General features: G+C 50.3%; 1 protein-coding gene across 2 annotated transcripts in view; it reads right to left on the bottom strand.

Annotated features, from left to right (window-relative positions):
• The window catches only part of MAP2K1 (mitogen-activated protein kinase kinase 1), a 51,645-nt gene that overhangs the window by 21,551 nt on the left and 12,342 nt on the right, over window positions 1–17,752 (bottom strand). For both annotated transcript variants that reach the window (XR_006679656.1, XM_045285732.1), the window contains exons 2-5: window positions 15,676–15,886; window positions 14,433–14,579; window positions 4,699–4,776; window positions 4,171–4,222 (exon numbers count right to left, since the gene is read on the bottom strand). Coding sequence is in view for 1 of the 2 variants with exons in the window: in XM_045285732.1 (XP_045141667.1) it covers window positions 4,171–4,222; window positions 4,699–4,776; window positions 14,433–14,579; window positions 15,676–15,886 (488 nt within the window). In the remaining variant the exon portion in view is untranslated. The remainder of the gene's footprint in view (window positions 1–4,170; window positions 4,223–4,698; window positions 4,777–14,432; window positions 14,580–15,675; window positions 15,887–17,752) is intronic.

Below are 17,752 nucleotides of genomic sequence, written 5' to 3'. Positions count from 1 at the left end.
CACAGCGGGGTTCGGTCGGTCCCCATCTTCTCGAGGTGCCTGGACATGACGCAATGTGCACACAGCGGCACGGGGAGGGGCACAGCAGAATCAGCACTGAGCGCTCCCCGAAGGCCAGGGACATGCGTCAACCGCCGTCTTCCCGGTCCTCCCAGCAGAGGTGGAGGCCATCTCTGCTGGGCTCTTGGCTCGCCTAGGAACTTGCTGTACTCACTAGGGTCTTAGCAAACCTGGGACAAGCAGAGCCTTCAAAGGCGCTTGAGCAATGAGGTTTGCCTCTGGTTACGGCAGGGAGTCCGAAGGCCACAGTGGGAGGACACCAGGGCCTTGGCCTCCCTGGAATGAGGGTCCGGAGGGGAGAGACTTCGCCAGCCCAAGAATCAAAAGGATAGGTGGCAGTTGTTTTGAGTTTCTTGGCAAAACAAGCACTTAGCTGCTCCAGCTAATAAACAGCAGCACCTAAGAATAAATCAAAGTCGAGGCAGAGAAGAGGCCCCTCTAATTCTCCCAGTTGTATACTCAAGGGCCGAATGAGAAGAATTGGAGATTAAATTCCTCCGGAAACAACTTAGGTAGGCCAGGAGAGAAGGCACTGCAGTGCGGCAGACTAATGACAGAGACAGGGAGACTCCTTGCTCTCTCTTTCCTCTCAGGCTGACTCGGGCTGCCATGAATCATCCCCTCACTCTGCGCGGGCAAGAACCCCATTCCTCAGCCAGAGCCTTCCAGTGAATTCTTCTGGAGACAACCTACAAAGAGCGAGTGTGCAAGGAAGCCAGCCTGTACACGCACTGTTTCTCGAGGCTGACCTCCTCCCACTGGACGCCCTTCTTGCCTGGGTAAGCAGTGGACTCTCCACCAACCACCGGCCCGCCGGCTCCCGGTGCAGCATTTCACACCAGAGGGCAACAAGTGAGGCCAGGAGAGAGTGTCCTGGGGAGCTGGGGGCAGCACCAGGTGGCTCTTCCAGCAATGAGCTGGAACCATCTTCCCCTTGGCATGGGAAGAAAGCTACAGCTTCCCATCAGTTACCACCAAGCTTGGCATGTGGGAGGGACGAAGGAAGGCCTCGCGCTGCCTGTGGATTAATGACTGTGCTGACAGGAGGCATGGATTCTTGGCTCCGTTTCACTATTGACTTGGTGTTTTCTGGCACAAGTTAATCATACTTCCCCCTCATTTAACAAGCCCTCAAGAAGGAGTTGTTTTCTTCTATTCTGTGAGGGACTGGAGATGCAAAGAGTTAGGAGACATGTGCTCTGCTACGAAGACACATGCAGGGTAGTGGGAGGGACAGACACAGCAACTTTGGTTTCGGCATCTGTCAAACGGGAAGAATGTACCCACTGACGGTGGATGGGATGAGGCCCATGAAGCACGTGGCACAGCGCCGGTGCCTAACAGGCCCTCTGTAAGAATGGTCATTGAACACTAAGATAGACTACTGTAATGAATGGATGCTGGGCCAAAGGCGCAGAGACAGGGCACCTGGCTCATTGGCACGGGGATTGGGGAAGGGTTGTTAGTTGATGGAAATGCATTTGGGAAGATATCTGAGCAAAATCTAACAGTACTGTTATCGGTTAACATTTGTTAATGGCCTTTGCAGAAAGACTAATTCTCACAAATATAGGAAATAAGTACTATTAGTCTCTCATTTTACTGATGAATAGTTCGACTCAGAGTCCATACATCCTGGAGGTGGGAGAGTCGGGATTTGAACCTGCGCTTGCAGACTCCCAAGCCTCAGTGTTACTCTGATGCCGATGAGAAGATTTCACTCTAGTACACGCCGTACACAAGGGTGGGGGCGGGGGCGGTGCTGGTACGCATGCTCAGGACAGGCCAAGGTGGGAGTGCACCGAGGTACGTAGCATAAAGGGAATGTAATCTCTGGGTCTGTTTACTAAAAAATTGTATTAAGGAGTAGGAACAGGAATGTGTTAGGTCACTACTGTCACTGTCACTGTCACCAAGTCTATTCTGACTCATAGGGACCCTGTAGGGCAAGGTGGACTTGAAATCCTTTCGGGAGCAATATGTATAAACTGTAAGTTGTCCACGCAAATCCCAACCTATACAAGTGCACATCTGACAGAAACCGACCACTCTATACTTTTTCAAATTTCCCCTGGCATGGAATGAAAAGGAGCATTTATACAGCCTCCCTTTTCATGCTTCATCTTCTGTCTCTGGGCTTCACGTGAGAGCCCTTAGGAGCCTCGCTTACTCTTCTCTACAACCTGCGGAGTTCATCAGTCTCGCTCCATTGCAACGCTGCTTAGAACCACCGCCGCATCAGAATCAGTGCAGATCTGAAACGAGCACCTGTCTTGCAGTTTGCGGGTTCCTGGGCCCCACCTTCCTCGGACCTGCTGACTCAGAACTGATCTTTGGCATGTACGCACACTAATATTTGCAAAGGCTATCCCATTTAGCTGAGCTCCAACTGAAGACACGAAGCCCAGTGTTTGAGAGAATCTGCGTTAACCAGAAAAACTCCAGGCAGGAGAGTGAGCCCATCAGTCCGCCTTGGCAACGCTGGCTAACCTCAGAGCTCTGGACACTCGTGGACAAAACAATGGAGACCGGTAAACTGGCCACCCCACCCCACCAGTCCACTCAATTTGTCCTCAGGTGTCCCTCCCTGTTGCTGTGGCTCCGAGCACCCCTGCAGCCACAGGGACACGGGGCAGCAGCACTGGGCTTTCCACTTTTCCTCTTTTTAAAAAATAAACTCTACTAAGTGTTACTTAGGTACAAAAAGGACAAGCAATTTAGTGCACAGTGAGCATTTTGATAAATGTACTGGGGGGCTTCAAAAAGTTCATGAAAAAATGGAAGTAAAAGATAGGGAATTTTTCCATAAACTTTTTTTTACAGTTTATTGGTGTAGTGGTTATGTGTTGGGCTGCGATCCTCATGGTTAGCAGTTCAAAACCATCAGCAGCTCCTTGAGAGAAAGGCTGGGCTTTCTAATCCCATAAGCAGTTAGTCTCAAAATCCCACAGGGGGTGCTTATGAGTCATCATTGACGCTATAGCAACGAGTATGGGTTCTTTTATTGGTTATTGGGGCATAATCCACATATCAGACAATAATTCAAACTTATCAAGAAGAGTTATATATAAACTACTGGGGAAAATATAAATTGTACAATCACCACCACAATCAATTTTAGAGCATTTCTTCTTTCTTATACTCCTGTTACCCCAAAACTTTTTGAAGCCCCTCGTACCTGCCTGTGTATGAGCCACCACAATCAAGACCTGGCACTCTGTACCACGGAGGCATGATCCCCCATCTACACGCAGAGGGAGGGGCAGCGTTTCCCGGGCACGAAGCTCAGAAGCGCTAAGGAGCGTGCGGAATGGAGACCGTAAACAGGTGAGGGAGTGGGATGAGTGATGTCACGCTGTGGGACTGTCATCAATCAAGGGAAAGTGTGTACGAACTGTCGAATGGAAAATCGATCTGCTATGTAAACCTTCAGCCAATTCACAACAAAAAGCTTTTTTAAAAAACCCTCCCTCGCAAAAAACAAACAAACAAAAAAACCTCCCTTAGGCCTTTGGAAATTAATCTCCCTCTTGAACCTTAGGAAACCTCTGAACCACTTTCCAGATTTGCTGTTGGGGTTTCCCCTCTATAACTTTACGTACATGGAATCAATTGTAGCATTTTGTGTCTGGCTTGTTTCACTCCACGGAATTGTTTTTGAGATTCAGGAGGCTGCATGGGTCAGCAAGCTGTGCGTTCTCGCTGCTCCTCTTATTGCATGCAGCTCTGCCGTGGTACACAACTGCTGCTGTACGTGCACAAGGCTCTGTGGACACAGATTCTCATTCTCCTTGGACAAAGACCGAGAGTGGTATTTAAGAGGCCAGAGTGTCTTTAATGGTCAAATCCATATCTAGTCAGGTCAGTCATGGCTTTGGGCCTATGTACAACCTGGTCCAGTGGACAGACAGTGTGGGTTGAGCCTGTCATGTTCCAGGTAATAAGGATGCTACAAATGAAAATCAGGGTGATACTTTGCTCTAGCTATTAAATCAAAGCGCCAAAATCTTAGGATCAAGAATTACACATCGGTTCTCAAAGGCTTTTAAACCACCCTCTGATGCAAAACGAGAAAATTCAAAACCTAACAGCTAGCAAACCATCTCTTACCTCTGTGCATAATCTTGTGTTTCTCCCTGAGGTAGGTCAGTCCCTTGATTACCTAGAGGGACGCAAACAGCAGAGATGGGAAGTGAATGACGGTCTGGAGAAGGGACTCGGTCGCTCTGAAAGTGATCTAGAAAGTGCATTTTATCTAATAGCACACATCTGCCTTCTTTGTTCATTTGAAATGTTCTCTTTTGTTTCATTTTCAACCTATCATATCAAGCAACCAGATTTTTCAAATGGTACACAGAATATTATTTTTAAGTAAAATCAATTTCTGCAAGTTTAAACAACTTTTTTTACCCCGCCCCCCCTCCTTATTTTACCCCTAATTTAAAACACAAGATCTCTGACGCCACAAATGGGAAGGCCCTTGGACACAGATTTTAATAACTTTTGACCTCCAACAAAACGGAGAGAAAGGGTATGTCTCAGTGAGAGAAAATTCTAGAGAGAAAACCCTCTTTTTCTTATAATCTTCCCTTTTACTGGCTTTCTACCTTCCTCCCTCGGTCCATTTCCCATACTTACAGCAATGCTGACTTTTCCTAGAATTTGTTCAGGAATTCTTCCGGCTTTCTTCAGGACTTGATCCAAGGAACCCCCATCCTAAGAATAGGAATGCGGCCCAGTCAGTAACAATGTTGTTAGCTATGCTTGCAAAGGTTACATTTGATGAGGAAAGGGATTCGTGTGTGGCAAACCCTTCCGGTTCATCAGCATCTTAGGAGGTTTCATATAATCAGTCAGTAACAATGTTGTTAGCTATGCTTGCAAAGGTTACATTTGATGAGGAAAGGGATTCATGTGTGGCAAACCCCTCCGGTTCATCAGCGTTTTAGGAGGTTTCATATAATCAGTCAGTAACAATGTTGTTAGCTATGCTTGCAAGGGTTACAGAATTTGATGAGGAAAAGATCGTGGCAAACCCTTCCGGTTCATCAGCGTTTTAGGAGGTTTCATATAACTGGGAACTCAAGCCCTATGAATAATCACTAAGCAAATGGCTGAGTGGTCACAAGAGGGCGTGTCTGGCCCGGCACTGCCAGCGTGGTGTGGAAGTAGGTGTGCAGGCTCTGCACCAGGGTCTAATGCTCCTCCTCTTTGTTACTCGCTGTCTTGATGGCCCTCACCAAGTCACTCATGTTATAAACTCAGACTCGACGCCCAGCAACCCGAGGCCAGGGTAGAGCTGCCCTGTGAGTTTCACTGAGTAGAAAGGCCCCACCGTTCCCCCTCGGAGTGGCTGGTGGTTTCAAACTGCTGACCTTGAGGTTAACAACCCAATGCATAACCACTAAGCCACCAAGTTATAAAACAAGGACAATAACTATAAGGTGATCATCCTAGTCACAGGACTATTGTAAGGGTTAATATGCAAATCAATACACAAGCTAAAACACATAAGACAATGTTTAGCAATTGCCGAATAAATGCCTGCATCCTAAACTTGCGTTAGTATTATCTTAATTAATCAAAACTGATTCAATCCAAAGAAAAAATGTCATGAGAAGCAATAATTCATTCCACAAATCCCAGAATGCCCCCACAGACTATGCTAGCTTTTATGGGGGGAATTTAGAGATGAAAGAAACACTGTTCTTGTCTTCAATAAACTTAAAAACTTGTAGAGGAAATAATTCTCAACCAAATATAATGAAACAGAAGAATTCCTTAAGAAAAGTGCTTTAGACATGCAGAAGAAACAAGACGTACTTCAGAATTCATCTAGAAGATGTCATTTGAGCTAAACCCTAAATACCGAATGATTTAAAGATGAAATGATTTCCAAAACTTGGAAAGGACTTTAAACACCACAATGTAACAGAATAACGGCAAAGAAAATCAAGACGTTTTCTCATCAAAATAAATGGTTTCCGAAGGTTGATGGTTCAAACCCTGCCAGAATGGCCCCGAAGACAGGCCTAGTGATCTGCTCTGAAAGGTCACGCGGCCCGGCCCTCTGTGGGATGGTCTTCTCTACACCGGTTCTCCAGGGTCGGACGGTCTATTTGGTGAGCTCTCACTGCAAGCAGCGGAGATCCAGTGGGATGGCGCTGTTTCACGGAAGGCAGTGGTAGGTAAGCTGGAAGTCACTGGGAGCTGGCATTTCACTCCAGGGAGGCAGCTGTGAAGAACTCAGAGCTAGGGATTTAAACAGCAGACCCACAGCATCCTGGAGGCACCGGGGTCAGGGTCAGAGTCCGAGCTGCTCGACTGGCAGGAGCCAGGCAGGAGAGCATAAGAGAAGATGAAGTGTGAGTGAGGTCAGGCTTCCCGTTCATGGGTCGACATCTTAACCGGAGATCCTGGACAGATGCTTTGATCCAGGGACCCTAATGTATCAAGGTACAAGTGTCCTTGTGTTCCCTTGGCCTCGGGTACTGCCAAATCACCTGCGATTACAAAAATCACCCTCAGAAGTAGAAACCATTCCCACAAAGCCAAACTCAAAGTGTCCTAGCTACACAGAGCAGTTACCGGTCACCACTCAAAATTTATCAAACGCCTGTGTGTAAGGAATGGGGACATCTAAGGCAAAGGGGGACAGAAAACAAAAGCGTGTAAGGCATCGGGGTGTGCAAGGGACTAGGTATGGGAAAGGCAGTAACTGACAGGGAGCACACACATGCAGGAGAGGAGGGATGATTTCTGAAGGCAGACAGCTCAGTGAAGAGCTCACAACAGGACGTGACACTGACGCCAGACCTTGGACTGAAAGACCAAATCATATCACCGCCTTCAGGTCTGTTCCACTGAGAGTGGCCCACAGGGGAGGGGGCTGCTCCACAGGGGTCTGAGGCTGTGAACGCACTGGAAGCAGGCAGCCTCATCTGTGTCCTGTGGAGCAGCTGGCCCCCATAGGTTGAGAGAAGTCCCCACAGACATCCAAACTGCCCAGCTTTCCAGATAAAACCACGCCACATGGGGCTCTGGAACAATACAAAGCAGTAACACAGCAACACAATGAACAAAAGCCAAGGAAAGCTTAACCCGGCTTTCATAAAAGATAACCAAGCGGATGGCTGTACGCTCTCACAAGGCCAGGTCATCACACGTGTTAAGCGGGATCACCTCCATTCTAGGCGGGAAGAGTATCGGGGGCCTTGTTGTGTGCCAGCTTCTCTACTGTTACAGATTTCCCACCGCGAGTGTTTCATCTTTTTGAATTCGGAACCCATTTATGAAAGTGGGGAGTGAATCCACAGTCCATGAGCAGGCACTTACCAAGCTGCTCTTTTGTGCAAAGGCAGTATTTGGGAGGGAGAAAACGACTTCTTTCTAGAGGAGCCAAAGAAGTAAGCCCGGCTCCTTCAAGGATTCACAGCTCCCGGGAAACTGCACAAAACAAGCTGGAAATAGACCACCAGCTACAAACCCCATGCTCAGGGTGAGGAACGTGGCTTGGAAATAGATAGTGGATGGTTGTACAACACGACGAAGGGATTTAATGGCATGATCAGCACATTCGAAAATGGTGACGGTGGACATGCTTATCTTATATGTATTTCACCACAATCAGACACAATTTTAACTCTGTTTACACAAAAGAGGGCTTGGGACCAATCAGTTTTCTGTTAGAGTCAATTCTGGATCATGAATGCCAATAAAAAGAAGTGGGGCAGACAGGAATTCTCAAACACAAGACAGCTTCACCCCAAAACACTAACATCCCTGAATGTTTGTTGTTTGAACATAATAAACTCCACACAGACGCCCTGACGGTGGGTCAGTGAACCCAGGAGCATGGGGAGAGTCTAAAAAGTAACCTACAATTTCACAAAGCCATAGCTCACCTACTGGGGGTGTAGTGAGTACGCACTGGGCTGCTAAGGTCTCGTCCAGCACTTCAAAACCACCGGCTACTCCATGGGAGAAAGATGAGGCTTTACGTTCCCATCAAGATTTACAGCCTGGGAACCCCCCAACCCCACCTGCTGGGCTGGGGGGATGTTCTACTCTGCCTTATGGGGTTGCTATGAGTTAGAATTAACAGTGAGTATTAATGATAATCTCAGTGTGAAGTCACAAATCTTAAGCTAAATCGAACCCTCTTTAAACACTCTGACTTTCCCAGTCTGAGGCCCTGTGGTCCAATCAGGACACTAGCTAGCCACACCCAAGTCAGCAGAAGTTATCAAATCAAGACTGTTATCAACAACACAACAACAAAACCTGGTTCTTTGGAGTTGGTTTCTAGGTCCCTGGGATTTTCAGGGACTGATCTGTTCTGAAGCCCCTCACCAGGCCTTTCTCCTGAAAGACCTCTAGGTAGACTCAAACCACCAACCTTTCTTTCAACCTTTCTTTCTGTTAGCAGCTGAGCCTTTCCCCATTTGCTCCATCCACCAGCTCAGAACCCAGAGGCTCCACTTAAAGGAAACCCCAAACAGCTGCCCTTGAATAAATAAATGCCAGGGCGCAGGGCAGAGCTGCTCCGGGAGGCCTGAAGGCTGTGACCTTTCAGAAGTAGGGCTCCAGGCCTGTCTTCCAAAGTGCCTCGCGTGTATCTGAAGTGCCAGCCTCGCGTCAGTAACCAAACGCTCAGCCATCGGTGTTGCGCAAGGACTCGGCTGGCTATCAGATAAGGAGAGGAAGCACGTGCCGCTGCTTCTATTCTGCTTCCAGCGAATGTGGTTTCAGCTTCACGGTTTGAATAAGACTTTGCCTAATCTTCAGGGAAGACTCTATCCTACATGCAAAAAATACCCAAAGTAGTTCTATAAAAATCTGATTCAAATGAGGCAGAAAAACTGCCTTGGCTCCCAGGCCCCAATGCCAGTTTAGCTGTGAACCGCACTGCCTCTGAAAGACCCCAAACAACGGCACAGGGACCCCACTTCTTTCTGGGCTAGAGCGAAGACCGCAGTGTTGGCAAAATCTAAGGGGCGAGCACCACAGTCAGGACACCCAGAGCGGCCTGAACCCAACCGCAAGCCACAATCCAAGTCCGTCCCAACTGGAGGGAAGAGCAAAGCTGCCCGTGCGGTCTCCGAGGCCCTGTGTCACCCTGCCTGCTGACAGCCATGTCATGCTGCAGCACAGCGCCTGATGGAGGCGAACCACCCGGCCTCTGTATCCTCCGGCGGGCGAGCGCTCTGACCACCGCGTCGGCAGGACCCTGAAACGAACCCCCAGCCCTCTCATGGGGTATCGCTGTTACCAAGCACTTGCCTTCAGTGACTACAGCTGCTGAAAGGGTGCTGTATTTTTAGAAGCCGATTATTAACTAAGTCAATGGGGCTTTTGTGAAGCTTTTCTGTGGAGGAGACAGATGCTTTTATGAAAATAATGGCTCAAAAGCTTTTCCTCCTGCAGGAGAATGAGCCCCCATTCCCGAACGCCCTGTGCTCCGGTTGTTCAGCTACCACCTGAGCAGCAACCGACCCCCAAAGATCAACGCACTCCTGTTCTTATCAGGGGGCACTCTCTCCCTCCTTGGGGCTCAGCCTCCAGCCTGGGAGGTGGGCACAGACCAAGGGGCTTCAAGAAAGTCAGATACAATCCGTTATCTTTGAACTCTCTTTTCCCGTGACCTTTCTGAAGCCCCATGGCCTATTTCCAGGAGAGGCCGGCCCCTAGCTGAGTGATGTAGACCAGGAGACTCAACAATGCTCGTGCAACCAACTCGCTTTGAAACATTATCTTGAGGGGAAACATAAAGAGTAAAGCGTTGCACAATGGATAGATACGGAGCCACACTGCAGAGGCTCGAGGGTGAAGTCACGGGTGTACACTGCCTTCAGCGGCATGCGTTTGGACATGTTCATAATCAAGTGCTGCAGGAAATGTGAACGACACAGAACAGCATGCCAAGACTGTGACACAGAGGAGGGCCACAGAACCTCTGGAGATGGGTCAAGCTCAGCTCTGTGGGGCATCACCTTTGAAATGCAGCATCTGGGGCGGAGAAGAAATCCCAAGAGAGCACGCTGCCAACCAACCAGGAAGCTGCAACAGTTCTCCTGTGGGAGGGGCCTACTCAGGGACCAGGAAGGGGCAGAAAGCCAGGCTGACCCTCGGGGTGCTTGAACTCTGAGGCAAACCCCGCTTCTATGCAAGCTCTGCACTAGCGTCCATGCACTGGGCAGCTGTGCTCGGGGCCCGTTTGCCCACGTGCCGGCCTTGCAGCCTACAACTCTACCGCTGAGCCCTGGCCCGCTCTCATCAATCACTTAGCAGGGTCACCTAATAGGTGCCTGGCATGCTGCTTGACCCTCAAAAGCTTTTTGCCTTCCCACTCCTCCAGCCAGCCCATTTTCTGGGCCTGGGCTCCGGCTCCACAGAGTAACTTCAGAGATGGCTTCTGCTGGAGGGATGTTTGTGGGAGGACTGCAGTAGTCCCAGAGGGCCAAGTCGATGGGAAAAAAGCTGACCTCCAGACCCTGGAAACAGGCCCCTGCTGTGTCCTCCTCTTCCTTCCTGGAGAGGAAGGTTTGGGGGTAGAGTAAGGGACAGAAGGATGTGCTCAACATCCAAGGAGGTGGAGTGAACAGAGAGGTTCCAGAATAATGAGGGAGTGTCCTCAGCTCTCAAAATAGTGCAAATCTACGTGGGGCAGGAGGCTGGCCTGAGTAAATGAACAGGTGGTCGGCCACCAAAGTCTGGGGCCTACTTCTGACCTCGGCAGAATCTTGGGGTTGGAATCAAGTGCAAGGCCGGGAAGAGGAGACAGGGACGCTGCGAAACAACAGGCTTATCAGACTCTGGACATCCAGAGACGGGGGCGGAGCACGCCAGGACCAGGGCCACACAGGGAGCTGCAGCCAGGGCCAGAGTGACAAGCTGCAGGGCTTACGCAGGGCAAGAGGGTGGGGTTAGCTAGGTTTCCTAGGCCTGCTGGGGATTGGGCATCCTGAGTAACTCTGCAGGCTGAGAGTGAATAGAGATGGCTCCTAGGTGTTAGGGATCTGGGCCCAGGGCAATCAGGAAAGATGGCCAGGAGTGTGAGAACCTTCCAAGGGGAGTGATTGGAGGGTGGATTTTAGCAGCTGCCCAAGCATGGGAACAAACTGGCCTCCAGACTGGACCTCAAAACCAGGCCAAATAGCGTAAAAGTACACAATGGTCTCCTGGCTTCCCTGCTAGAGGGAGAACTCAGGGTGGGGTCCAGACTGGGAGCTAACCCAGGAAAGCGTTCTGGGGACTTTGAGGACAGTAGGCATAACAGGACACATGGCTGGGGCTCTGGAGCCTTTACATGCACACTCATACCATCCCTGACCTCCAGACCAGGTGAGGGGTGGGTGACCCCCCTGGTACACCCCCACCCCCCACCGCCAATGCCCTGACAGTCCTGGAACACAGCCATGCTGCCTCTGGACAGCTCTGGAAGGAAGAGATGCAGCTCAAGGGGGCTGCACCCAACCAGCAGCTCACAGGGCATCTTGGAAATCGCAAGCACTAAAAATAAGTGTTTGTGAAACCCAATCCTTGTTGATTAATTACTGTTAATGTAAGCCCTGCCTAACAGCTCCAAGGGCCCCAACCCATAGAAACACCATCTGGTCCAAGAAGCTTCACAGCAGAGTGGAGGACACCCAGACAGGGGGCACCGTCACCCGGGGCAGGGGCGAGTATGAAATTTAAAGAGAGCAGATGGGTTAGGGTCTAACGCAGCTATTCATTGGCTGAGACTGTGGCCTAATTATCAACCTTTCGGAGCCTCGCTTTCTCCACCTCCCAGCCGGGGTGGGTCAATAATCCTTCTCACGTGACTGGAGCGATGGGATCAATAACGTTCACAACGTACAAAGACTTGGCAAGTGGCGGTGAGATGGCGAGAGCTGGTTGCTATTCTGTCTGGTCACCTCCCCAAGCACTTCCGTCCCTTTGGCAAGACATCAGATGGAAGCAGCTGCTCTGACCTCTCCTCTCACTGGCTTATCACCATGGTCACCACCCTCTTCTTGGTCTACTTTTCTAGAACCATACTGCCCTCCACATACTGTTGGCCTAGAGCCAGAAACGCCGTCACAGCCAAGGGCAGGGGAGAGCAGCAGGAGGTGGAACAGCCCCCTCCCCACGCAAGGGGAGGTCAAGACCCCTGTGAAAAATAACCAGCATGCAGTCCAGGAGCCAGCCCCAGCCAGCGGTGTTCACGTGCACCCTGCGGAGAGTGTTCTGCTGGAAAGGAACACGTGCTTTCCCAAGACCCTTCAGCCACGCGCAGCACACTTTACGAATCCACGGCACAGATGGCACCCACAGATGCCTGCACAAGTGGGAGCAGCGCTTCTCACCGTTCAACTGAAGAGACGTTTGGAACCACACGCCAAGCCTCTGTGGAGGTCACTGGGGCGAGGCTCTGGGACTCTGAGACGGGGAGCGAGCCTGGGAGGAGGTGAGGACTGCTTGCGGGATAGTACACAGGAGCCTTGAAGGAGGCAGACCCCACTGGATCAGCCTGTGTCGCTCAATTGCCAGCCTCAAGGTGGACAGAGCAAAAAAACCGAGCTGAGCGCGGTTCAGCGAATTTTCTGGCTATCTTGTTCACCTTCATAAGCCCCAAGCCTTGTAGCTAGCACACTGCACTGAATGGATTTTAACTATATTAACAGAAGGCACTCGGCGCCAGGCTGAGGGCCACGTTCGCAGCCGCTATTTTAATTAATCCATGGAACAGCAACACAAGTAGAACACAGGCCATTTAACTGAGGGTCAAAAGGGAAAAGAGTTTGCCCATGGTCACAAAAAAGTGGTGCAGTCAGTCAAGTGGTTCCTGAACACACTGGCAAACAAGACCAGTCCCGACTGGAGAAGGGAGATTTGAATAAAGGTCTGCCAGATTCCAAGATCCCTGTGCCACACTACCTGATGGGAGATAGACAGATGATCGATCGAGATGGATGGATGGATGGATGGATGGATGGATGGATGGATGGATGGATGGATGGAGAGAGAGAGAGAGATAAAAGAGTGCCTATAAAAGCCAGCCCTGGCTCACTTGAGGCCTGAAGTCCCCGGCTACTGTTTGGGGGATGCAGTGCAGTGCAGGCTTCGGGGAACCAGGCCTCAATTTCCACTCTACCAGTACCACTTTCTGCTGAGTAACTGCGGACATGTTATTCAATTTCTCTGAGCCTCACTTTCCTCATTTGGATAAATTACCCCCACCGATAACGCATTATGTCCACCTAACAAAGTTACTGTTGTGAAAATGCAGTAAAATATTAAATGTGCTTGTTACAACACACATTCAACACACACTATCTATCAGTAGCGTTGTCAGGCTGGTATTTTTAGGAGCTGGGAAGAGAAGGGCCCCCGTGCTGCGCATGGTAAATGGCTGGCAGCTCACTTACACAGATCAACCCATAATGACGTTCTCACTGGTCCTCCTCCATCCACCAGGGGCGCCAGTGGGATTACGTCTCCCTGCTCCGAAGAACCCCTTCCGATTGCCTTTAAAGTAGACTATATGAGGAAATACCCCCCGCCCCACCAAACCGGAAAAACGCTCTACTTGGCAGAGCTTTCATAGTGCACATTTTTCCGCTAAGTGAGCATCAAGTAGGTGCACCTGGGAAGAAGGTTCTCTCTGGTCACACTGAATTTTTACATAAATGCAGTTTCACTTGAACCTCGTTTTTGTGATGGCCAATTTAAGAGAACAGCATATGGCTGTGAAGTTTTGTTTCCTGCTGGAGAAAAATGCTGCAGAAACTGCTGTGATGTTGAAAATAGCTTACAAGGACAGCGCTATGGGGAAAAACTCCAGCGTCCAAGCGGTTTTCTCATTTCAAAAAAAGGTGAAATGTTGATTGATGACAAACCTCGTTCTGGACATCCGTCATCTTCCCCAACAGACGAAACTATCAACAAAATGCGTGCACTCGTGCTATAAGACCGACACCGGGTCACTGAGGAGATCGAGGCGTTTTCTGGCTATCTTGTTCACCTTCATAACCCCAGAATCTTGTACCTAGCACACTGCACTGGATGGCTTTTAACTATATTAACAGATTTTACCACATCCAAACCTCGAGTCAGCAGGGCTGCAGAACACTGGAAGCCAAGTGCTTTGGACACCCCCACCAGAAATACAGGCTCTTTGCCATCTTGGGCCTGGGCAGAAACCAGTAAGACAGGCTGTCGTCTTTCGGCTCTTCTAAATCCTGCAGTGTGGCTTTCCGCATGCCCAGAGCAGTGGTGTGGGCTAGGGAACAGCAGGGTGTTAGCTGGTCACGTCTGAGAGCAAAGGTTAGCCCATGGCTGCCTGTCTCCCAGGCCCGCGCGACAGAGCCTGAAAGGCCGCCACATACCATGTGCTCCATGCAGATGCTGATCTCCCCGTCGCTGTAGAAGGCCCCGTAGAAGCCCACGATGTAGGGCGAGTTGCACTCATGCAGCACCTGCAGCTCCCTTATGATCTGATTCCGGATGGCCGGTTTGATCTCCAGGTGAATGAGCTGGGAAAGGTGGGAGGAAAAGAGGCTGTATGTGCAATGGACGGATAAGTGGATAAAGGGATGGACAGACTGATACACAGATGGATGCATGGAATCTTTATTAAATGCCTAAACTCTTAAAGGCAGTGGCAGGGGAAACAGGAACATTTACAAGCCAGTTTCTGACCAACCAAAGCAGAATATACCGGAGCAGGCACCGTCCTCACAGGAGGAGCTGCAACCAGGAGGGGGTTGGCTGTGACACTGGTCATAGCGCCAAGAGTGGGGAAGAGGGGCCACCTCTCTTCTAAAGCAGAGTTGAGTTGGGGGCTTCCTCCAAAAAGACCTGTGGAGCGGAGTCATGTGGGGCAGTGGCCTTGAGGGCGTGGTTCATACCAAAGGTCGTGGGAATGAGGCCCTGGGATGCACTGGACCTACGCTGCCCGAGACATTTCTTCTTGACCTCAGGAGCCTGGTGAGGGCAAATTTAGCCAAGGTTTCAAGTCCTAACACCGTCCCCTGTTCCAGCTAGGGAGACAAGCAACAAACATAAGAAACAGCTACCTGATAGGCTGGAGCTTTGGAAAAGACCTGGAGACCCGGAGTATCAGGGGACACAGAAGCAGTAGCCACCAGTGGGGGCTGGCGAGAGCTCTACAAGAGATGGCCCCGTCTGAAAGGGTGGCGGGAGCGGCAGCACAAACACACCGGGGACAGAAACAAACACGGGAGCCCGGGCTTGCCTCTCTGGCGGAGACCCACACAGAGGACAGGGCAGTCCAGCGTGCGAGGGTGGACAGAGCAGCGAGACGAAGATACCTGGTGCATGAAGGCCACTCCTGCACCTGGAAAGTGACCAGCAGGCACCCTGCTCGCTCTGACACAGCACCCAGAGCGCTAAGGGAAGGTCACGTGCTGGTTTTGCCCAGAAGTCATCGGTGGGTTTGTCTGACAGCTATGAAATCAGGAGTTAGAATTCAAACGGCACTCAAAGGTGTTAGGTGAAAAGCCGGTCTCCTTTCCACTCTGGTTTGCAGGTCCCCGGGGTCCTGAGAGAAAACCCAAACACCTGTTTACCAAGACAAACGTGACTCAGTCCTTGAGGGAGCGGCCTCACCTTTCTGGCCATGACCAGGCCGGACGGCTTGTGAGAGACTTTGAACACCACTCCGCCATTGCCGGCGCCCAGCTCGCTGATCTTCTCGAAGTCGTCGTCCTTCAGCTCGCCCACCTGCTGCTTCTGGGTCAGAAAGGCCTCCAGGCGCTTCCGCTGCTGCTCGTCCAGCTCCAGCTCCTCCAGCTTCTTCTGCAAGGCCTCCAGGCTCGTCCTGCGGGCACGGCAGAGGTCAGCGGAGCCTCCGGAGACAGCACCCCAGGTCTAGAGCGAGGAGGTGGGGAGGCGCTGGGGGTGGAACAGCACTCCGTCCAGCTGGGCTCTGCCCCGCCCACTCTGGCCACCCACCGTGTCACCTCTCAGCACATGCGTTCCCTTGTTTATAAAACAAGGGAAAGTGCTGCAAGTCTACGGGGGAACCGGAATCTACTCAGATCAAAACATACCACCGGGTTGGCTTTGAAGCCCAAGTGCCAACGGTCCAGTCAAAGTTGATTTTGTTAAGCGTTCATTATACACAAAATAAAATCTATTTCCTAAAACCAGGGCTCAGAGATCAAAGCCAAGCTCCGAAGCCGGCTCTCCACTGCAAGGCGACAGCAGAAACCTTCAAGTCTCGCATAATGAGGTCCAGGAGCCAGACTCATCAAGAACGTCAGATCAAGGGACAAGAGAGATGCTACGAGAGGGCTTCACCATGGTCATTTAAATCCCCTTTTCCAAGGGCATTTTGAGCCCCTGTGTGCATCCCATGCAGTCCTCCACCATCTCTGAACACAGGGCGAGGTCCACTGGCCAGAGCTGCACGTCCCCTTCCTTCCTTCCGTGAACAGGGTCATGAGACATGATCGGTGGGTCTCAACTCCTGGTCCTTTACAGAAGGGAGTGAAAAGGTAGGTCTGTGCATGAGTAATCTCAGTATGAAACGCTAGTTTTAGGATTCCCTGCCTCACAGTACTAAAGCCCATCTGATTTGACAGCAATATGTAGTATATCATATATACTCGTGTATAAGCCGAGGTTTTGTTTTTTAGTGGTAAAATTAGGTGCCTCGGCTGATATTCGGGTCAGCTTATACTCGAGTGTATATGGTAGTTACACATCATATATGTATGTGTATGACAAAACATTGGACAGGTTTAACATGTAAGGACACCTCATGTCACTGTAAAATGATATGGATTATGTTCTTTGTGCTGCGCAACCATTACCGTGATACAGTGATTGTGCTCAGGGGTTTCGATTTATCGAGCCCACAGCTCTTCTTCAACAGTGTTCACAGAGCAAGCAAAGCAGGAAAATGGCTTCATTTGCATATTTCGTGTTTCATCCGTTTGATATCTTAAACATACCACTTGATGACACTCACAGTGACAAGCAGCAAAGACGGGTTCTGGAGCAGAGTGGCTCTCAGCACGAGCCCACAGTATCCAGCCAGTGGGAGCGGAGTGAGTGGGGAGTGAATGGGTAAGGTGCCGCCCTGGGCAATACTCGAGTCCTCCCAGGGGCGCTGGAAAGCAAGCGTTTGCCACCGGAGAGCTGGTCAAGGAAAGTGGATGGGAGTTCCCGGGTATCACTTGATTTCTGACCCTCATGGCACTGCAGGGTAAGCTCTGCACAGCTAATTGCAGGGTTCTTCGGTTCAACCACAGGAGAAAGATAAAGACTTAAAGATAAAGTCTCCTCTAAAGCCTTACAGCCTCAGAACCACTACATGAGTCCCTGTGAATCAGAACTGACTCCATGGCAGTGGGTGTGGTTTGTCTTCATCCAAACAGGTGACTTAAGCGTGACAGGGGGATATGCCAGGTCATCACATGTGAGGACATTGGCTGACCACACACACACACACAAAATTTCTCACCTTCAAGGGTAGACCTAGACATACCGTATATAATCGTGTATAAGCAGAATTTTCCAGCATTTTTTAAATCATTTTATTAGGGGCTCATACAACTCTTATCACAATCCATACATACATCAATTGTGAAAAGCGCATTTGTACATTCATTGCCCTCATCATTCTCAAAACATTTCCTCTCCCACTTAAGCCCCCGGCATTAGGTCCTCATTTTTCCCC

The sequence above is a fragment of the Echinops telfairi genome, unplaced genomic scaffold, assembly GCF_000313985.2.
Source record: "Echinops telfairi isolate 266 unplaced genomic scaffold, ASM31398v2 ScPeMD7_7475;HRSCAF=8513, whole genome shotgun sequence".
NCBI lineage: Eukaryota > Metazoa > Chordata > Mammalia > Afrosoricida > Tenrecidae > Echinops > Echinops telfairi.
This window is presented reverse-complemented; position numbering and strand designations above follow the sequence as displayed.